Below are 21,118 nucleotides of genomic sequence, written 5' to 3'. Positions count from 1 at the left end.
TTTCAACACTATATTAAGTTATTAATTAATTAAAGTTATTGCGAGAAAATAATTCAAATTATTTATGTTTTAAAATTAAAACTATCATTTACGGTCCCATCTAATCATTTACTACAACAAACACAAGACAATAACAATCATAATCATTACATACCATATCCTAACATATACTAATTCAGTTTAATTCAATGCAATCACACGTGCCAAACGCACCCCATGTCATGTGTAAGCAACAGCAAGACAGTTTCTTTTTTATCGTATGTATCCGAAGAGACAGCTACAGGACAGTACTTTTACTTTTTCTTATCGTATGCCTCCGAAGAGACTCGGAGACTGCTACAAGACATGAAGACGGTACTCGAGAAGTTCGTTGAAAAGATTTTTTTCCCAATTGGTCCCGTAACATTTGGGCCCTAATTCAAGCTCCATTGTGTCCCACAAGGCCCAAAAGTGGTAGCCACCTCTCAACGTTTTATTAATCCTTCAATCTATAATGACACAATTGGTAAAATCCATATTGAAAATTGAACCATAAGCTCACATCTTCGTTTCTTTCTCGGATATCAGTAATTACATGGTTTCAATCAATTACCAACCGAGACAAGATTGCTTTCGCGTCTTGTGGACTTGCCTGCAAAATCAAGCTCATAAAGCCCCCAGACAAGTGCCACAGAAGCCAAGGCCACAGGCAATGGACCAAACATCCATAACAACATGGGAAAACTCATGCAAAGAGACCGGTTCCCAATAAAAGCCAGCGTGAACCCTCTTTCAAAGATCGATTGTGTGTGTGCACGATATGAGAATTGATCATCACCACAAGCATTTACCATGAAGTTGGCATCGGTCAAGAACCCCAAGGCCACAGAGCTGCAAAAAAAGCTTACGAGCAAAAAAATAGATGCTGAGCCGTACTTTAAAGCAAATATTCTACCAGATTGTGACCCAAAAATTGCACTGTTGAATATGTGGCTTCCCTTATAAGCATTGTTCATCAGAGCTCCCATTGCCAAGGTTATGAGTATGGCTATTTGGGCAGTGAGTATTGTTGCCATTAATGTGTTTCTCAAGCTTTGAACCGCTAACATTCCCTTCTTATCATCGCCCTAAACATGCATGCGCGAAAATTCATTAGCCAAAATAATAATGATGATAATAATAATAATCCGTCATATTAGGATTAGGATATTCCCTTCAATTGAAGGGCTTACCTCTTTTATGCCTTGAAACCAAAATTTTCTCCTTAATGCATCGATTCCAATTGAAGTATGCAAGGGCTTGGTCTTGAAGCTATGCCAAAGATTGGCATGATAACCTAGCATAAGAAAGAGACTCAAAGAGATTAACACTGAGTCTAGATATGGAAGCACTTCCATCTTTGATTTTGGAAACCAAACAAACCCTATTTAATCTTTGAGCACAAAATTTTCCGATCAGTGGATGCCGCTGTAGTGGAGTTTATGTCATCGCGTAATGCAACTTTGCTTTATTTATTTATTTATGAGTGGTTCGGTTTTTATTTTATTTTATCCTCTCTTTTTTTCCTTTTAGTGGATTCCACCGAGCGGACATTAAGGTGGTATTGTGGCAACCGTGCAATATATAAGATGCCAATTAATGGTAATTGGGCAATAGAACTTTTAAATTTGCTCCGTGCCATAATGCCCTTCAAAATCTACATACCGAATATGTACTGCCCAAATTTAATTGATAGCTTTAAAGCCTTTATTTAGTGTTTAATTATCATTATTATTCTTATTCTTAATATCACTAGTTTATGGTGGAGGTGAAAGGATAAAAGGTAGTGCATGTACCTAACAAAATAAATGAGATTATATATAGACACACGCACGCAAGCTAGGCCGAGTTTAAAACTTTAGACATGCGAGTCTTAAAAGCACGATACGATTAGAGATGAGTTAAAACAAATCATGTAAAAAAGTCCGCAATAAGCACGTTTCACTTTTTTAATGAAAATAAACTTATAATTTTATAAATAACTTAAAATTGAATCTTTTAATATATTTTATTAGCGCGAGTTTTTAAATTCATTTAATTATTAATTTAAAAAATACTATAATCGATTTATGTTTATAATTTATTAAATAAATAATTGATATCATGATTTTAATAAATAAAACTATAAATATTGCGATTTTATAAATATGTATTAATATTATTATAAACTATGATCTATAACTCTATATAAATCCAAGTTAATAATTAAGTTAACCCTCAAGAAATTTATTATTATTATTATTATTATTATCATCATCATCATCATCATCATTATTATTATTATTATTATTGTTAAGTATTAAAAAATAATTTTAATATCATAGGGTCAAATTTAGTAATTAATATTATATTCTCTTAGTATTATTAGTTTATTATTATTGAATATGGACTTAAGTTTTGAATTTTCAATTCTATTAAATTTAAATAAAAGCACATGAACTTAAAAAAATACGCCTACAATTTAGCATGCACTCTAAAAAAAAGAAAAAAATTTAGTAGATTTTTTTTCTTAATCATGGTCTGGCATGGCCTACGGCACAACACGTGTTGGCACAGCACAAGTGGACACAACACTTATGATGGGCCAGGCCTAAGCAAAAAAAAAAAGGCATGACATGGTACATAAAGCACGTAATGGGCATGGCACGGCACGAGTACGAGCGCGAGTATGCATGGGCCTTCCATTGCCGGCCCGGCCCGTTGGCCATCTCTACACACATATATAAATACTGTGCTTTTGGCCCTTTTGCCGTTCAGTTATAAATGAGCTAGCGAGGAGCCCAATACATTTGGGCCTAACAATTGATTTAGAATTTTTTAAGTATGGTGTTATGTCATTGTCATCGTCCTAACAATAGTTATAATAGGTGTTTGTTAGCAAGCAGCGACTACATGCAACTGTTGTCTCTCACCTTTACCAAAGTGTTTTGTTCTATTGACGTCACACAGGAGAAGAAGAGATTCTAGAAACTAACAAAAACTACGATGCTTTGGTCGGAAAAGTTGAACTGTGTAGTTTTTTATTTTGTGGGAATTTGGTGTGTGTGCTGTCTAATCACAAACGTCAGTGGGTCGATTCACGAGTACAAAAATGAAGCATTTTATCCAAAGTCGAATGCTTTCTTCTTCCATGGCGGCAGTGAAGGTCTTTACGCTTCTAAGCTTCTTCATTCCCCTGATGCTTCTTCTCCTGACAAGCCCCTCAAGGGCAAGTCTTTCATTAGGTACTTATTTTATTTTATTTTATTTTTTCAAAAGTTTCGAATTTGAAGTATCTAATTTTGGAACGCTGTTTCTTGCTTTTATTTCATTCGCGGTTCAAGAAAATATAATTTGTTGCACAATACCTTAGTTTATATGTATGCTTAATGAATAACAAGATGAAATGTTGGTGGTCTCTGATGGATCATCAGAATTGATTAAGTTATATGGTTGAGGGGTTTAGGTTTTTTGATGATATGAATTTATTGAATTACATATTTTGATTTTTTAATTTTAATGATAATTAGCGAAAATGGGTTTTCAGGTTTGAGACTGTTACATTTGTGAGGCCAAAAGAGTCTGCTAGTAAGCAGAATGAAATGCAGACGATCACTGGGATGGTGGAAGCCATCATTCTTGAGGTGAAAGAGAGGGAAAGGATTGGAGGTTCTTTTCTGAAAACTGATGTCTTATGTTGCACGAATAATCTCTCTAAGGAAGGGTCTTGTAGTGTAGGAGAGGTTATTATTCACAAAGACCCAGAAAACCACGAGTGGCCAAGACGCATCAAAGCTTTCTTTCAGGGGACCAATGAAGAAACTCAAATTTCTGAAGAAGTTGAAATTGAGAGGACTGGAATGTACTACTTGTATTTTATGTATTGTGATCCGCAGCTCAAGGGTACTATGATTAAGGGAAGGACTGTGTGGAAGAACCCAGATGGGTATTTACCTGGAAAGATGGCTCCTTTGATGACATTCTTTGGCTTGATGTCTTTAGCTTACCTTGTGCTTGGCCTTGCCTGGTTTCTGAGGTTTGTCCAACTTTGGAAGGATATCATACAGTTGCACTATTATATCACTGGGGTTATTGCTCTTGGAATGTGTGAAGTGGCTATCTGGTACTTTGAGTATGCCAATTTTAATTCAACTGGAAGCAGACCTATGGGAATTACTTTGTGGGCGGTAACTTTTACCTCTGTTAAGAAGACTGTGTCTCGCCTTCTGCTGTTGGCAGTTTCTATGGGCTATGGTGTGGTAAGGCCAACTCTTGGTGGTTTAACCTTCAAAGTTGTTTTTCTTGGTTTAGTGTATTTTGTTGCATCAGAGGCTCTTGAAATCTTCGAAAATTTGGGGAATATCAATGATTTCTCTGGCAAAGCAAAATTATTTTTCGTGCTGCCTGTTACCGTTCTGGATGTCTGCTTTATTCTCTGGATTTTCTCGTCATTATCTAGAACTTTGGAGAAACTTCAGGTAATGTTCTGCGTCATGCTCTCATTCCATCCAGACAGATAGATAAAACTTTAGACAGTGCATGCATCTGCTGATTAGGGCCCCATCATGGTATTAATCTGGTATAAAATAATATCACATTCAGTACCTTCTGGTACTATTCTCTGTAATTTTCTTGTTCTCATATGGGTTTGGGGTTTTGGAATGTGGATAGAACCCAGGCACTAGATATTTTATGAATCTTCCATTTATGTCCGACCATTAAAGTGAAACATTTATTCCCCTATTAGTTTTTGTTATATTTGTGGATTTTCTTCTTTCTTGTTGTAGATGAGGAGAAACCTCGCTAAACTGGAGCTGTACAGAAAGTTTACCAATGCCCTTGCAGCTTGCGTGCTGCTCTCTATTGCTTGGATCGGCTTTGAGGTAATAAGTTTTATTGCAATTAAAAATGCTATGGTGCTCATGAAAAATGAAATTTGCTGGAATATGTTCACTTATACATTTATCTAAATGGCACTGATAATTTGTAGCTTGCCTGAATTGTCTTGGCTCAGCTATACTTCAATGCAACCGACCCATTAAATGAGCTGTGGCAAATTGCCTGGATAATTCCAGCTTTCTGGGCTGTGCTTGCATTCATTCTTTTGGTGGTGATATGTGCTCTTTGGGCTCCTTCGCGTAACCCTACCAGGTACTTGCTTTGACGCATCGCCTTCATTGCTCTTTGTTGTCTGGTACTTGTTGCTCTAGCACTTTGGTTGCAACTGTTTTTTTTTGGGGGGGGGGGCACTTTCATGGTTGAGTTGCAGCTGTCATTCTGCCATAATCAGTATATTTATATCATTACATCCTCTAATTTTTTAACCCAAGCCGTCACCAACGTTTTCCAGACAGATGGTTCTCTTTTTGTTTTTTTCGCTGCTCTTTACACCCGACCCCCTTCCTCATCACACGTAAACAGAAATCAAACATAATAATCCGGCTCGACATACAAAAAGGAAATTATCATAGTCCCCTTGGAACTTGCCCGATAGATATCTCTTCTATTATAAGTTTAGTGATATTGCAAATGAAGTTTAACTTAAAGAATGGCAATGGAATAGCTGCTTTTTCTTCTGTCTGTTTTTTTCACAAAGTGTAATTCTACTTGCCCCAAATATATTGAGTGTGTATTCTTATATGGATGACATACAACAGCCAAAGCATGAGAACAATATACTACTACTAATTTGGTGTGGAATTGTAGATATGCATACTCAGAGGAAATGGGAGATGACTTCGATGAGGAGACTGTCTCACTGACCAGCAGTGGAATAAAAAACGTGGAAATGGCAGCTAATCTTGGAGAAGATCTCGAAGAGGATAAGCGGGAATAGATTGTCAACCTCCCTGTACAAGGCAACTCCCTTTTAAAGCATCAGCTGCACCTCCTGGCATCTCACTGTGATTTTTTTTGGCTACACAATTTGTGTTGTACGTACAAAGCACTAGTGAATGTGAATGTAAAGCAAACAGTGAAACACAATTTTTACAGCTGAAACTCTAGTCTTCTGACCATCAGAAATTTAGGCAATATAATAAAACGCAGAGAACTTTAATCTATTCTCAGATTCTTATATTATATAATATATATGCTCTTACTTTCATGACAACTCTGTGCAAGCCTATTTGTTTTGCTCACGTTTTTGCTCTGCAGTCTGCACAGTGTTTGTAGCTTTTGATTCTTCTACACTTCCATAGATTCTTTGTAAGCATGAAACTCTGCAGGGCTGCGGCCGAATCAGCACTTCCTTTTACACTTTGGACAACCTTCCCTGGGCTCGATATAAAAAAACAAGAGTCGGACTATTAGCACCCCATTAAAATCCTATTGAAACCACTCTGTCAATTATATTTTATTTAATACTAAAAGTACCTTTTTTTTATTTTTTCTAAATGAACTCTCTTTTCATTTATGGATTTTTCAGTTTCTAATATTTTCCTCACTCTTTCAGTTTTAATATTTATATTCCTCTTTTCAAATTTTATTTATTATTTAATTTTTAAAGAAAAAATCTAAAAAAAGTAAGACAAACATTATACTTATAAAATAATGAATATTTTATGGGTCTAATACAATTTTATGCCACCTATAAATTTTTTGTTTAGCAATTAGTTTGAGAATCCTTAAAAAATTATTTGCAGTGGAATAAAATTTTATTTAACTTATTTTTTCACTGTATTGTATCTTAATTAATTTGTTATGTTTATTACAAAAATTTTGTTTTGGGTTAGAGGATTACCTCTTAAATTCAGATTATTTTACTGCTAATAAAAGATATTTATATTGTGCAAGCAAAGTAAAATTGAAGAGAGAAAGAAAATATAAATGGTTTAATTCTATTTATATTTATTCTTAAATGTAATTGTAATATAATAGGAGTTTTATAAGATCAATGAAGGAGTGCCAATAGTCTAACTCAAAAACAAAGATTAAAAAAGGGAAAACGGAGAGTGTCCGGCTTACTGGCGGCCCAATGATGTTGGGCCGAATGAGCAGAACCCGCAACTTAATCCAGTGCCCATCGATTCCCACCGAACACCCGAAAGTACTTTCCTCCCTCAAAAAGTCAAAATGATTAAACCTACCCTTTTCAGTTCTTTCAAATTTCACATCATCTTCTCGTCAAAAAAAAAAAATAAAATTCAGAGTCATCTCAGTAACAGATAATTGTCCACACAATAGAGACCGAAGGCTTCGACTACTCTAATTACAAGGTAATTTAATTCATTCAGCACTTGTTTATGTATATTCTTAGCCGTTTTTGACAAAATTTGTTGCAAAAACGTAACATTTTCCATGAAATTTATTGTCGTATGGGACCATTTTCCCAAAAGTTGAATGAATGTTCCTGGGTTAAAAACTGGATTTTGATTAGTGGGTATTTGTTGATTCCTGTTGAACAGTTGAAGGAAGAACATGGGTAATGACCATCATTATAATCATCATCATCACCATCATGGAGATAGTCCATATGATGATCCATTCTTGAGGTGCTGTTGCTGCCCTTGCTTTATGGTCTCATCTATTTTCACTGGAATCCGTAGGTGCATATTTGTGGCTTGTTATCCTCTCCTTCGCTGCTTTGGATTAGATGATTCCAGTCACCACCACCATCGTCACCACAGCCATTTCCATTGAACCCATTTACGTTTTTCCATTCAATTCCTGTCGTTTCACTATTCAATGCTCTCTCTCTCTCTCTCCCTCTCCCATAATTGCAAGATTTGCATATGATTTGTGAATTCGGTTTACAATTTTTCTTCTATGCAATATTGTTTGTTACATAATCGGCAAGCGCAAGATTCTTTACTATGTTCCATTTTTAATGAACTGTTCGTTGACAAAAAATTTTGCTTGTGCTAGTTCTTAGATTCTTCATAGTGTCTATAACTCTTACCAAGGAAAATTTTAAGAGTATCTCCATGATCCTAATATTTGATTTCTTTCCTTTTGAGCTACTGCCTTGAGATGTCATTGCCGGCTAGAAATAGAGTCAGATTTTTCATTTTTTTGGGTAGAAAAATCTTCATGATCAAGATATGCAAGTCATTTTCTTAAGATGGAACGCACTCAAAAATGGAAAATCATTCCCCTTAAGTCTCTTTTATAAACTCTGCAACACTATGACTTCTCAGTCACGAAGTCAACCGGTTCCAATTCATTCTGTATAGAATCTGCTATGAATTCGATATGCCCAAACTCTCCGGACTTGATTGAAATTTCAGATGATGAGATCATGCAAAATCATGATCAAAACCTACACCGAGATTGGGGTTTACGTGCTGCGGCTGCCTATCAGCAGCAGCTGTTGAAAGACCATGGCTTTCTGCCACTACAACAATCCCTGCATCCACTGTTCTACCCTAAGAAATCGCCTCATACATGACACATTACATAACGATGATTGACATGCGACCAACTTATAGCCCAACAATGGAACCACCTGCAAGGCTGCAACGAGAAGGGGAGTGATAGTCGAGAATTATCAGTGTGGCGACTTCCTCCTGATACACCTTCAGGCCGTTGATGCTTCATATAATCTTTCTGGAGGGCAAAAATGCGGTGCCGTCTAGGAGAATTTCAGGGCAACGATCCTCTGCTTATACGTTCTCACAAGACAACTTGGCAATGCAAAAAGTTGTTTTGCAAAGTTCTGATCAAAGTGCTGGTACTTCTCATTTAAAATAGAACCGAGTGAGAAGAAATTGAAACGACAATCAAGCTTCGATCAATATTATTATTACTCGTTAGCTCTGCTATAAGTTTATTGTACAATTCAGAAGCCTCTTTAAGGTTCAAGTGTTTGCAGTTAGATTTATTTTATCTAGCATAGTGATTATGTTATTTACGGGGAAGTAGAGTATTTTCTTTTGCAACACATAACCTATGGAACTCTGATTTTAGTAAGCTTTGTATGTGTGTGGGGGGTGGGGGTAAATTTGGGCGTAGATTTTAATTTTAAATCAGTAAAGCTAAAAAGGATAACAATATCATAAAACCCAAATATTGCACAAAGCTGAACGTTTTACGTGTCCCAGTATTGTCTCTTTCAGCCACATGTGATTCCACTCACGTTTTACATGCTCCTGCCTGTTTGTTTTTATATAATAATTTGCAAAATTATATAAAATCCGGGATATTATATTGCCCATCAAATCTTATTCATATTGATGGCGATGCAATTCTTTAAAGTAATTTTTTTTTTATAAACTTTTATATTATAATTCGAGTTCTGATGATATTTATAATTAGAGATCGATCAAAATTTTTTTAAAGTTGTTAGGCGCATCGGTGTGCCAATGGGGGCTACGGGCCCGGTGGTTAATTTTTTAAACTAATTTAAATTCGTAGGTTTGTAATTTTTTAATAATCAATTCAACTTTGTTGGTTGCAATGCAAGTGATATTATTATCTTATTTTCTTTTGAAAAAATGGAGCTCGAGCGATTTTCGGCAAACGACGACTGCAAAGGGTGACGTGTGGGAGTACGGTAAATAAAGACAACACGTGGATAACATGCAAGGATTACGATCTATTAACTCAGTGGGTCCCACGTCCGAGCACGACATGATATGAAAACGACAATAAAAACAAAATGTCGCGAGAAGAAAAAAATATAAAAATAAGAGCATTGATTAATTGAATCAACGGCAATTATCCGACCACCTGTAATTCAATCAATCAATTAATCAATCTCATCTCAAGCTTTCAAGTCCGCGACGGGGGCGTCTACTTTTTAGTTACGGAGGGATCTTTCTTTTTTATTTCTAAATTCTACGTATTAACATTTAAAAAAGAAAAAAAAAAAAGGACCACCCTTGCAGTAAAAGGTTTATTTTTTTATTTTTTCTACAATGAGGAAAAGATTAGATTTTGGTGAGAGTAATTGACACGTATTTGAGTCCAAGTCTGATTTTACTAATGGAAATGACCCCTTATTTACGTTCAAACAAATCCTTTTGTAAGCTTCTATAAGATTTCAGCTAGAGATTACTTAACAGAGACGGAAAAAAGGGTCCTCTTTTATGCTTATAAATTGATTTTTTAAAATAATTTTATTGAATTTGTCGGTTTGTTGATTGATAATTTCTTAGCTTCCAATTGTTTTTTCATCAGTTTCATTTTTTTTTTAAAAAAATCTGGGTTTCTAAAGTCAATAAATAAGGTTTGGTGATCTGGGTAGTTCTCTTTCGATCAGTTCGTTGAGGAGAAAGATTGAAAATCAGCTGCAAAGATGAGGGAAAAGCTAGGGTTTTTGGTGGGTATTTTGTTTTTACTATGTGGTTTAAGTTTTGGAAGATTTGTTGTGGAGAAAAATAGCTTGAAAGTGACATCCCCAGAGAAAATCAAAGGAGTTTATGAATGTGCAATTGGGAATTTTGGGGTTCCTCAATATGGAGGAACTTTAATTGGTACCGTGGTTTATCCAAAAGCCAATCAAAAGGCTTGTAAGGGTTTTGATGAAGTTGATCTTTCCTTCAAGTCAAGGCCTGGAGGATTACCCACTTTTCTCCTTGTTGATCGAGGAGGTGAGATTTTTAAATTTGATGATTTTGTTCGTTCTATGATTTTTGTTTTGAATGAAGTTAAGAGCTTGTTTGTTAAATTCATTTAATTGTTTGTTCATATGTAACTATGGTTGGTTAAATTGTTAAATTGTTAAATTGGATGGCTTGATGTAATTAAGGAATGTTGTTATATACTTTCTTTCCTTGTATACTTTCATTTGCTTCAAGTGTATGGTTTTGTTTGTTTGATTAATTTTTTGAAAGATCGTGGCTAGTTAAATACTTTATGCATGTTTGTTGGCGCTTTTTCTTTCCTATGAAAATTCACCGAGTTAAGAAAGTAGACGTTTTTACTAGTCTAGCAGGGGGAAGTCAGGTTTGGTATTCGGGTTGGTCTGAGGTCCGTGCTTTGGGAATTCCAGTAGTAGAAATTTGTTAATATAAACATTTCATGAAAATTTACTTTGTTGATGTCTTGCCTGAGTCAAACTATGGTATTCCAAATCATGCTTTTGAAATTTTTGTAACTATATCATGTAGAGACTGGCTTAGTATTTCAGTTGATTTCTTTGTTCCAATTTTATTTATTATAGACAAGCTGGTAATGTACCTGGACCACTCCCACTTGCAGATTGTTACTTCACCTTGAAGGCCTGGAATGCGCAAAAAGGTGGAGCTGCTGCTATTCTTGTGGCAGATGATAAGACTGAACCTTTGATTACCATGGACACCCCTGAAGAAGAGAATGCAGACGCTGAATATCTACAAAACATCACCATTCCCTCAGCCCTTATAAGCAAATCTTTGGGTGACAGTATCAAGAAGTCTCTAAGTGGTGGGGAAATGGTTAACATGAATCTAGATTGGACAGAGGCTCTTCCGCATCCTGATGAGCGTGTGGAGTATGAATTCTGGACAAATAGCAACGATGAGTGCGGGCCAAAGTGTGAGAGCCAGATTGATTTTGTTAAGAACTTCAAAGGAGCTGCCCAGATACTTGAGCAGAGGGGTTACACTCAGTTCACCCCACACTATATAACTTGGTATTGTCCGGAAGCATTTATTCTTAGCAAACAATGCAAGTCCCAGTGCATCAACCATGGTAGGTACTGTGCGCCAGATCCTGAGCAGGACTTTAGCCGAGGGTATGATGGAAAGGATGTTGTGGTTCAAAATTTACGTCAAGCTTGCTTCTTTAAAGTGGCCAATGAAAGCAGAAAGCCATGGCTTTGGTGGGACTATGTGACTGACTTTGCAATCCGTTGCCCAATGAAAGAGAAGAAGTACACCAAGGAGTGTGCAGAGCAAGTTATCAAATCTCTTGGTAGGTCAAAGCCTTCATATTTTGTGGATGTTCTAGATTGTTATGTGTGACAGTATGTTTTATTTCTATCTTCCTAGTAGAAATTGTGGATTCTGCATTATTTTCTTTAGCTCAACTCTTATGTACTGTTACATTTTCTCATTTGTTTGCTATACCTTGGTAAATTGCACCACAAGTCATAAGCATAGGCTTATTGTCTTTCTGTCATATTCTTGGAGACTCCAAATTTCAATTCATTTCCAATGACCTTTTGCATTCACACTTTTAGTAATAGGATGCTTCAGATACTTGCATTTCACAGAATGTAGTGACCGTGAAGTGTTGCCATCATTTTAGTGCAGATGTTTTTTTGTTTTTCTTTCTTCCCTTGTGCATCACCTTGTCAGCATATATGAAATGGCATAATTTATTTTGCTTAAATGCCTCTGAATTTCATCTCTTGTTATGTTGGGGCCCAAGAAATCTTAGCTACTTCATTTTCTGTGAGAGAGATGATTTATGTCTAGCTAATTGAGTTCTGGAGGTTGTAAGCCTACTGTGGAATGTTTTAAAATTTGCTTCTTTTGTGATGCGTTTTTTTAGGTGTTGACCTCAAGAAGGTAGATGAATGTGTTGGAGATCCTGAGGCAGATGTGGACAATCAAGTTCTTAAAACCGAACAAGATGCACAGGTTAGCTCATAAAAGACCTATATATATCCTTTTTCTTTCTATAGATTTAATATATTTAATATTTGTCTATCCTATTCAACTCTTCTTCATGTGTGGTTAGATTGGAAAAGGCTCCCGTGGAGATGTTACTATACTGCCAACACTTGTTATTAACAATAGACAGTATAGAGGTGTGAACTAAGAGCTGGGTTGAATATATCTTTAAGCTATCCGACTGCATGTTGCAAATATTTAAATTCCATTTTTCTGATTTCAGGTAAGTTGGACAAGGGAGCAGTTCTCAAGGCTATTTGTGCAGGTTTTCAGGAGACTACAGAGCCAGCCATATGCTTAAGTGAAGGTTAATGCTATTATTTTTTAGTCATTCAATTTGTTGTATGATCACCACTGTTTTACTGGTTGGAGATTGTTATTGAGGCAGTATTCATTGTTTTGATGTGATTGTTCTCGGCAGATATTGAAACTAATGAATGCTTAGAAAACAATGGTGGGTGCTGGCAGGACAAAGCCGCTAACATAACAGCATGCAAGGTATTTTTGTACTCAACCTTCTGTGGGAAAATCATCTGTTAAATCTTGAATGCTTACTCCATTTTGTCATTTTTTCCCCAAATTTATACCCGTTTATTTTGTTATAGGATACTTTCCGAGGAAGAGTGTGCGAATGTCCTATAGTACGAGGTGTGAAGTTTGTTGGTGATGGTTATACTCATTGTGAAGGTAATGATTCTGCATGGAGTAAGAGTCACTGGCATTTATTTTTAGTTTCTATAATCAAGCCCTAAGCACATGCTAGTTTCCAGAACAGCAAAATCTGTAGGATTATGGGACTTGGGAACTGTGGGCATTTTTCGTCATTGTGCTTTTGGGTCTTATTTTGTCTTTGTTTGGAAGTTAGTTAGTTACCATGCATACATTTCCAATATCAATCTTTGGGTGCTGCTTACATCTATGTATCTTTACTTGAAGCATGGTTTTCAGCATCCTGCTTCTATTTTTAGGTTTTCCCGCACGCTAAAAAACTTTCTATTTCAATCATGACTTGTATCTGTTTGGTTGAATAGCTTCAGGAGCTTCACGCTGTTCAATTAATAATGGAGGGTGTTGGAAGAAAATCCAAGATGGCAAATCTTTTTCTGCTTGTGTTGTAAGTAACATTTAACTGTTGATCTTTGTCTCGCTCTACCACAAAAGAATTGTTAAAAAATAGTTCTTTCTAATTTTTTTTTTTTTGTGGGGTTTATAATGGATTCTTCAGGAGAATAGCTTGCATGGTTGCAAGTGTCCACCTGGATTTAGGGGTGATGGAGTCAACAACTGTGAAGGTACTGGCAGTTTGCTTTTCCATTTACATCATAATTTACTTTGGCGTTTCACTTCATGTAATAGTAAAATTTGAGACATTGTTTACCATTTTCTCTTCTTCTTCTTCTCCTTGTTTCTCATCTCTCTCTCTTTTTATCTCCCTCCGCCATCTTTTAAAAGTACTTTTGCTTTGTTCACTTCCACAAATATTCTTGGATTAAGATCTAGAAAATGATTTCAACATTCTGGTTTTAAATAAGTCTTCTCTTTGCGGATTTGTGTGCGTTTCAAGGGGGACAGCAAACTTATGGAATAATTTTTTTCCCCCATTCTTCAACTCTCCAAGCTCTTGGACAGTTAAGTGGCCCTGTTGGAGAAAAAATCACTAGTTTTTGTTGCCTTTTGAGAATTTCTGCTGTTTACTGATTCCAACCACTGTGGGCTCTCTGTACAAATATGATTGAACCTTTTTTTTGGCGGCCAGAAGCACGTCGCCTTTTGTGGATAAAAGGGAGATTACAACATGCTGGTTTAAGCTATCTTTTCATTCGCCTTAATTTTTTTTTTTTTTTTTTTTGGGGGGGGTTTCAGATGTGGATGAGTGCGAAGAGAAGCTGGCATGTCAATGCCCAGAGTGCAAATGCAAAGATACATGGGGCAGTTACGAGTGCAGCTGTGGCAGTGGATTGTTGTACATGCAAGAGCATGACACCTGCATAAGTGAGTTCCCTGGGTACTCAATTTACCTGTTCAACAAATAACGCCTAATGTTGGCAAACAGAAGATCTCTCTTTTTAATCCTGAAATAACCTTTAGGACTTCCTGTGAACCCATTTTAATGCACTCAACTCTCTCTCTCTCTCTCTCTATACCAAACTATGGTTAGAACATCCTGGTGCCAAGTATCTAGACAAAATATATTTCTCATTCTCCACATTGTGAACATTTTCTTGAAACACCTGTTGTTTATGATGCTTCTATGTAACTGCTACTCCGTTACTGCCCATCCACCTTTATTTCCTTGCCATTGATTATTGTTTTATTTGAAAAATGCAGGCAAAGATGTTAGATCGGAGGCTAGCTGGGGCTTTGTATGGATGGTCATTCTTGGCTTAGCAGCTACTGGCGTTGCAGGATATGCATTTTACAAGTACAGAATCCGGGTATGACCTGATTGTTTAACTAATGTCCAACATCTTTCTTTTATTTAGTTCAGGTTCCATTTTTCAAATCGAAATTGAAGTTGTCAGCCCATCCTCATTCAAGTCCCAATCAATATGATTAGGGCCGTACTGTAGTAGTGAAAGTAGAAAGATTGTAATGCTAGCGCACTGATGGGTGATGTAGTTGAAGTATTGCTAAAGATGGTCGATTTAAGAGAAACTTAATTCAGGCTACTAATAACAATTTGTTTAGGCTGGGAGTTGATTTTAGCTAGATCACTGATCATATTAATGTTTGTGAATCACTGCAACATGAAGGACAGCTAACATTATTACCGTTTTCTGAGTGTCCTATTTTTTGGATGTTGGAATGAGTTTGTTAATTATACTTTCAAGTTTCCATAGGAGTCTCATCATTTACTGTGTCTTATTTTCAACAGAGATATATGGATTCAGAGATACGGGCCATCATGGCACAGTACATGCCATTGGATAGTCAAGCAGAGGTTCAGCATGCTTCCCACGGTGATGTTTAAGAGCAGGGCCCGTCGGCCCAGAAAGAAGGGGACAATGTCAGAAGAACATAATGCTCTATCCACATCTTACTGATACTATGTGGTGTAATGTTTAATTTATTACCTGGCTTATATGCTCGGTTAGCGTTACAATTTACTGTGAGTGGAGTTAGTTTATTTGTAAATTATTTAAATTATAACCGACGCACATAAATGCCCAGCAGCACAGTCAATTTTTCATTGAATGGAAACAGTTTTAATGATTACCCAAGTTTCAGTTCGATGGCTCATTATGTAATGCTGCCTGGGAGGTCATTCAACTCTTCATTTTGTAACTTTCCTCTGTCGTCAATTGGCAATGGTTTGCAGTTTTTATTATTATTGTTATTTAGGGTCTGCAGATGAATAAGCAAAGGTAATAAAAGTTTCTTTATCCGTGCACGCTGAGCAAAATCTTTTAGACATCATTTGGAGAGTTATCAGCAAGTAATTTTAATTTCTTGTGTCTTATTTATTTATTTGAAATTATCTTTGCACTATTGTTATTATATCATATTATCATATGTATATTTAACCATCACAAAAGTTTGATATATTATTTGCATCACTTTTATTTTTAAACTTATATTAATTAATAATTTTAATACTAAAAATACTTACTTTATTCTTAAATAAATTAAAAAATTATTTTATTTTATAAAATAAAAAATTTAATTATGAGAATATCCTAAATTTAATAAAATAAATCTAAAAATTTAAGATGGTAATTTCTAAATGAAAATATAGCTATAAAAATTAACATCTTGTAATTATAATTTTTTGTAATTAAATTAAGTATAGGAAAGTTTACGAAAATTAATATGAAGAGAAAAACTATTTGTAATTATTGTAAACTTTCCATAATTACTATTGAGAAACTTCTCTGTACAAATTAAATGAAATAACAAAAAATTAATATGATAATTTTTAAATAAAATTATAATTATAAAAATTAACATATTAGATAGGAGATTTATTTATTATATTAAATTTACAGATATTTTTGTAATTGTAATTTTTTTTTATTTTTTAAAATTTCGTAAAATAAAATAATTTTTTAAATTTATTTAGGGGTAAAATTGTTCATTTTTAGGGTCAAAGTACTTTATTGATATATACTTAAAAATAAAGGTGGTACAAAAAATATGTCAAAATTTTAAAGTGGTTCATGATAAAATAAAAATAGTGCAGAAATTATTTTTACCTTTGTTTATCTTTCAAACTAAAAAATTTTTACTTAGTTAACAAAAGCATAATTTATATCTAAAGCATCAACAAAAGATAACCCTTAATCTTTATTATTATATGAGGGAAATGAGTTTTGAAAAAAAAATTAAAAAAAAAATTTATTTTGACAAAAATAATAAGAACTTACTAAAAATTTGTGTTGATTTTTTAAAATTTACTTTTTAAACAGTCTCCGTGGTTTCGTCAAAAATTTATTGTTGAAAGAGACATTTCGGATATAAGTCAAGAAGTTAAAAGTACTTATAAAAAACATATTTTTTAAAATAATTTTGATGAACTTTTAAAAGGCCAGCTGAAACAACTTGCTCTTTCTTCAGTCCGCTTTATGACGCTTTTCTCTTCTTTCATATCGGTTCATTGTTTACTGCTGGGGGTCATTTGTGGATAGCGCTTCATCCAGCTCTGTGCGCATGCCCCACTTCATTAAAGGGTGGTCCTTTACATACAATTCACAGTAACAGGCCATATTGATATTGATTACGGGAATTCTTACAATCACAAGCATAAACTGTCTGCAAAAAGGCGGGAAAAAAATTACTACTACTGAAAACTCTTGAATCCTTGTAATCCCTGATCAAATCAAACCAGAATCCAGAACAAGCTCACTAGTTCCTTATTCCTGTCGTCAAGCTGGAATTTTACAACAGTGCAAAGTAAAACTACAACGTGTAGTCATCATGTTTTTGCTTCAGATATCTTTTGAAAATCCACTTTGTCACAAGATATGAAGTACTCTAGAAATTCCATATGGAACTTAAGAGCATATTCCTTTTATTTCTGCAACAAAGATATGGAATCTGAATCTCTTATTAGTCATTATCACATAGTTCATTAAAATAACGAGAATAAGAGGCTGTTATTAAAAAGAAACAGACTGATTGACATTTGTCTGTAAGAGAGTACCTCAAAATTAATAATTCTGAAGAGCCAAACAAACTAACCTTGACCAAAGGGATCAATTTTCAGTGCCATATTCCATATCTGACCCTTTTCTCCACTTATTCTCAACTGTGATTCTATAGAAATAGAATGCTACCATTGCACCACTACACAAGGAAGCAAAGTCAAACAAACCGAATAAAAGTTAGTATAAACTAAAGTCAAATTGATAGTCCAAGACTGATGTTATCTTTCAAGGTATGCTATAGAAGTGTAACAACATAAAAGGGTAAGATTAAAAAGCTTCCAAACCTGACAATGGCTATCAAAAGATTTGGAAACATTAAGCTCTGAAATGTGTCAAAATAAAGAAACAAATTAATAGTCAGGTATTTAATAGGTGCATTAAGCATTTATAAACAAAATGAAACTTCTGAGAAAAATCTTTACCTGAAACAAGCAGCGTATCTCCCTTAAGAATATTATAGTTGCTATTGCTGCATATCAATATGATATAATCCCATTAAAATAAAAATAAATGAGTCAGATAATACCATTATAACAAATGAAAGTTTCCATTTCAATTTCTTGCTCCAACTTCAAAACAAATGGTAAACCTGATCCCACAGTGCAATCACTATACATTATGTAAAGATAAATTAAAGAGTAAGTCATTATGACAATAGTGTAGACAGCCTACCCCAAGAGGAATACAATGATAAAAAGCTACTCATTCTTAAAGAAGTGCGCTCTTTATTGAGAGGTTAATAAAACTTAGCATGACTCAGCACGTCATAGTGGATTTAAGAGTTCCAAAGAAAAAATGAATTCCATCTTTTGCCACAGAGAATGAACTAACAACAGTGCAATGAGTCCAAAATACAGTGATTTACTAGCTGTTTTATTAATATTTTTTTGTTATCTCAATTGTAAAATAAACCAAGCGCTGACCTGCTTGTCCTTTCAAGGCTACAGGAGATGTTTTCCCTTTCTTATGTGACCGCAAACTTGCTATGCTTAAAGCCAAAAGTGTACCCCCCAGAATAACACCGAACCTGATGGCAGGTATGCTGCCCGTTACCATGAAAGAAATGAAGCCACCAAGAGTAAGAAGCAAGCCTGCAACAAATAAGAACTATCATAACATGTACAAGAAAGGTCAATGGGCGGAAATGCATTGTAAATCATCCAGTTAAACGCTGTCATATACTAAAAGTACCATATGGTATTCCAAGGTAAAAGTCACGGAGTGTAGAAAATTCTTTCACATCATCAGTTGGTAATGTAAAAGTTTCCACAATCTCCTTCACTTCAGGGTTATTCTCTGTAGCCTCTGTCAGATATTTTTTACCATCTTCACTGAGTTCCTTTGCTACAACAGTCAGATCCTTCCTTGCCTTCTCTGCTTCAATTTTCAACTGCTCTGCAGTTTCTTTCAAGATGGCAGTAGCTCTCTTAGAGTATATCTCATATGCTTCTTGTGACACACTCTGCATCTTTATTGCTTGTTCTCTGAAAGCAGCAAGAGTCTGTTTCCATGCTTCTTCTGATTCTTTAGCAGATGCCTTGATTTCACTGCTCTCCTCTGAAGACTTCTACATGAAAATTAAGGAAGCAGGACACTATTATTGCATAGCAGCAAGATAAATCCTGGGAACTCCCCTAAGAAAGGCGTGAACACGAAAAAACTGAGGCTCCATAGAATAATAGTAGTAAATTTTGCAATGAGTAACAAACTCTTCTCAATTAGCGGCGAGACAACAGTTCTGTAGGAGGTCATAACAAACTGTTCCTACATGGAACTTTTTGCTTTCCTAAATGCCTCATCAAATGGGACGAACCAAAAACAAAAAAACAAACCCAATTCAATTGCCAAGTTTTCCCAAAAAAAGGTAGACTGGTTAAAAATGCAGCTTCATTATGTTAAAAAATTAACATTCATGTGTACTATTCTCTTCACAGAAATCAGCAATTATCAATCACGTTAATCGCACGCAATAAATAAAAGGAGATATTTTTATTGAATTATCAATTTAGCAGCGCCAAATTCCCCACGCTAAGGTACTAACAAGTGCTAAGAAGAAAATAACAGAAAATAGAAAGCTTACCGATTCCTCGTGGGAAGCTGAGAAAACGACAGTGGATCGATAAAACGACGACCTCCGTCGTTCTGGCAACTGAAATCCGACTCCAATCCCTTTCGCGGCAACTCTGACACGTGGAGCAATCGAGACTCGTTGACCGCGAGACGGGACCCGCATACAAGGTGAGCCATACAACGCCTCAGAACCAAAGCTAAGTCTGGGGTTCGGGTTAGGGTTCTTGGTTGACAATAATTCAATTGAGACACTCATATCGCTTCCTTCGTCTAGAGAGAACAAAAGAAAATGGGATTACAAATTCAGACTACTGGCGAAGCAATCGAGAGGGAATAAGAGCTAGCTTACGTTTAGGGTTTTAAAAAGTTGGCATTTTTATGACTAAGCTTAACTTTTGGACTAGCTAAGTCACTGTTTGTGTTTGATATAGTTTATCTAACTGTGTCAAGCGTGCTCATTTAATCTTTTTTTTTTAAAAAAAAAAAAACTTGTTATTATTAGATTTTATTTTGGATGGAATTTTTGTAGACTAAATAAGGTATTTTATTTCTGTTAACAAAAATAGAGGTTAGAGAATTTAGAGAATTTTTTTTAAAAATTGAATTACTTAAAATATCTGCTATTTATGTTATATTTTTATTTTATTTATTTGATAATATAATTTAAAAAAATTTATCCGTTAATAAAAATTATATTGATAATTAAATAATTAAAATTTTTTAATGAACACTCCACTCCACTAAAAAAAAATTTACTCAAGACTAAATTTTATTGGAATAGAGGACCCCGCTACATTACAGATAGAGCTAACGTCGGCGAAATGCGTTGAGACGTTCGAAGTGTGAACCTTGTAATGCAATGCTTTGGCGACACGTAAACAACAAAAGTTATAAGTTGTGGGGTCCAGTGTAGCTTTGGCATTGGTGTTTCGATATGGTACAAGAAGTAATTGCTGGTCCTCATGTAATATTTGTTAGATTTCTTTTAATAAACGAGAAAAAAATTATTATTATTATTATTTAATTTCTCTCACTCTACGGATATTTTTTTTAAAATTACTATTTTAACAAAAGAGATTAGATTATAAAATTTTGATAAAAAAATATAAGATTAAAATGTCTCGACAAAAAATAAGTTGATTGATAACTATCTTGATATTTTAATATTTTTGTCAAAATTTTGTAATCTATTTCTTTTTTCAAATCAATACAGTATTTGAAGGATGAAACGGACATTTTCTCCACTAATTAAATAAATAGAAAGAACAAACAATTGAGAGCAAACATATGCATTAAACATTAATGGTGTGTTTACTTAAGACTTTAGGAAATGAAAATGAAACCAAGTTTACTTGGAAAAATGTAATT

General features: G+C 34.8%; 4 protein-coding genes and 1 long non-coding RNA gene across 8 annotated transcripts; 3 read left to right on the top strand and 2 right to left on the bottom strand.

Annotated features, from left to right (window-relative positions):
- Positions 1-127: 127 nt before the first annotated feature.
- LOC102630253 (uncharacterized) lies at positions 128-1,506 on the bottom strand. The gene is made up of 2 exons (XM_006481139.4): positions 1,212-1,506; positions 128-1,106 (listed from the first exon to the last, which is right to left on the bottom strand). The coding sequence occupies exons 1-2, from the start codon at positions 1,374-1,376 to the stop codon at positions 585-587; spliced, it is 687 nt and encodes a 228-aa protein (XP_006481202.1). The 5' UTR covers positions 1,377-1,506; the 3' UTR covers positions 128-584.
- A 1,383-nt stretch (positions 1,507-2,889) lies between these two features.
- On the top strand, positions 2,890-6,059 carry LOC102629956 (uncharacterized). Of its 2 annotated transcripts, XM_006481138.4 has the most exons (5): positions 2,892-3,242; positions 3,545-4,475; positions 4,785-4,880; positions 5,012-5,148; positions 5,704-6,059. In XM_006481138.4, the coding sequence occupies exons 1-5, from the start codon at positions 3,004-3,006 to the stop codon at positions 5,831-5,833; spliced, it is 1,533 nt and encodes a 510-aa protein (XP_006481201.1). In that variant the 5' UTR covers positions 2,892-3,003; the 3' UTR covers positions 5,834-6,059. The 2 variants fall into 2 exon arrangements, with proteins under 2 accessions (XP_024955730.1, XP_006481201.1); XM_025099962.2 differs by lacking the exon at positions 5,704-6,059 and having other exon boundaries at positions 2,890-3,242; positions 4,988-5,136.
- A 736-nt stretch (positions 6,060-6,795) lies between these two features.
- LOC107177451 (uncharacterized) lies at positions 6,796-7,809 on the top strand. Its single transcript, XR_001508506.3, has 2 exons — positions 6,796-7,214; positions 7,404-7,809. It is a non-coding gene; the product is annotated as an uncharacterized LOC107177451 (long non-coding RNA).
- Positions 7,810-9,849: 2,040 nt separating this feature from the next.
- LOC102629481 (vacuolar-sorting receptor 1-like) lies at positions 9,850-15,752 on the top strand. Of its 2 annotated transcripts, XM_006481137.2 has the most exons (12): positions 9,850-10,529; positions 11,140-11,832; positions 12,415-12,503; positions 12,604-12,673; positions 12,760-12,843; positions 12,958-13,034; positions 13,142-13,223; positions 13,568-13,650; positions 13,762-13,828; positions 14,400-14,528; positions 14,865-14,971; positions 15,412-15,752. In XM_006481137.2, the coding sequence occupies exons 1-12, from the start codon at positions 10,235-10,237 to the stop codon at positions 15,505-15,507; spliced, it is 1,872 nt and encodes a 623-aa protein (XP_006481200.1). In that variant the 5' UTR covers positions 9,850-10,234; the 3' UTR covers positions 15,508-15,752. The 2 variants fall into 2 exon arrangements, with proteins under 2 accessions (XP_006481200.1, XP_024955950.1); XM_025100182.2 differs by lacking the exon at positions 14,400-14,528.
- Positions 15,753-17,714: 1,962 nt separating this feature from the next.
- Positions 17,715-20,158, bottom strand: LOC102628845 (protein FATTY ACID EXPORT 3, chloroplastic). Of its 2 annotated transcripts, none has more exons than XM_052443548.1 (6): positions 19,761-20,158; positions 18,872-19,244; positions 18,604-18,771; positions 18,103-18,149; positions 17,965-18,002; positions 17,715-17,819 (listed from the first exon to the last, which is right to left on the bottom strand). In XM_052443548.1, the coding sequence occupies exons 1-6, from the start codon at positions 20,004-20,006 to the stop codon at positions 17,729-17,731; spliced, it is 963 nt and encodes a 320-aa protein (XP_052299508.1). In that variant the 5' UTR covers positions 20,007-20,158; the 3' UTR covers positions 17,715-17,728. The 2 variants fall into 2 exon arrangements, with proteins under 2 accessions (XP_052299508.1, XP_006481197.1); XM_006481134.4 differs by having other exon boundaries at positions 18,872-19,247; positions 19,761-20,154.
- Between the last annotated feature and the right edge of the window lie 960 nt (positions 20,159-21,118).

This window comes from Citrus sinensis, chromosome 6 (genome assembly GCF_022201045.2).
Source record: "Citrus sinensis cultivar Valencia sweet orange chromosome 6, DVS_A1.0, whole genome shotgun sequence".
In the NCBI taxonomy this organism is placed as follows: domain Eukaryota; kingdom Viridiplantae; phylum Streptophyta; class Magnoliopsida; order Sapindales; family Rutaceae; genus Citrus; species Citrus sinensis.
The sequence above is the reverse complement of the archived record's forward strand: the minus strand, read 5'-3'. Positions and strand labels throughout refer to the sequence as shown.

Bases quoted from the DNA above. Each gene is read 5' to 3' on its own strand.
- LOC102630253 (XM_006481139.4), bottom strand. From the start codon at position 1,376: ATGGAAGTGCTTCCATATCTAGACTCAGTGTTAATCTCTTTGAGTCTC. The intron at 1,107-1,211 runs GTAAGCCCTTCA...ATGCATGTTTAG, and splicing joins GGTTTCAAGGCATAAAAGAG to GGCGATGATAAGAAGGGAAT.
- LOC102629956 (XM_006481138.4), top strand. From the start codon at position 3,004: ATGCTTTGGTCGGAAAAGTTGAACTGTGTAGTTTTTTATTTTGTGGGA. The intron at 4,476-4,784 runs GTAATGTTCTGC...TTCTTGTTGTAG, and splicing joins GAACTTTGGAGAAACTTCAG to ATGAGGAGAAACCTCGCTAA. The intron at 4,881-5,011 runs GTAATAAGTTTT...GTCTTGGCTCAG, and splicing joins TTGCTTGGATCGGCTTTGAG to CTATACTTCAATGCAACCGA.
- LOC102629481 (XM_006481137.2), top strand. From the start codon at position 10,235: ATGAGGGAAAAGCTAGGGTTTTTGGTGGGTATTTTGTTTTTACTATGT. The intron at 13,035-13,141 runs GTATTTTTGTAC...ATTTTGTTATAG, and splicing joins CTAACATAACAGCATGCAAG to GATACTTTCCGAGGAAGAGT. The intron at 13,651-13,761 runs GTAAGTAACATT...TGGATTCTTCAG, and splicing joins AATCTTTTTCTGCTTGTGTT to GAGAATAGCTTGCATGGTTG.
- LOC102628845 (XM_006481134.4), bottom strand. From the start codon at position 20,006: ATGAGTGTCTCAATTGAATTATTGTCAACCAAGAACCCTAACCCGAAC. The intron at 19,248-19,760 runs GTAAGCTTTCTA...ATTTTCATGTAG, and splicing joins CAGCTTCCCACGAGGAATCG to AAGTCTTCAGAGGAGAGCAG. The intron at 18,003-18,102 runs GTAAAGATTTTT...GACACATTTCAG, and splicing joins AGATACGCTGCTTGTTTCAG to AGCTTAATGTTTCCAAATCT.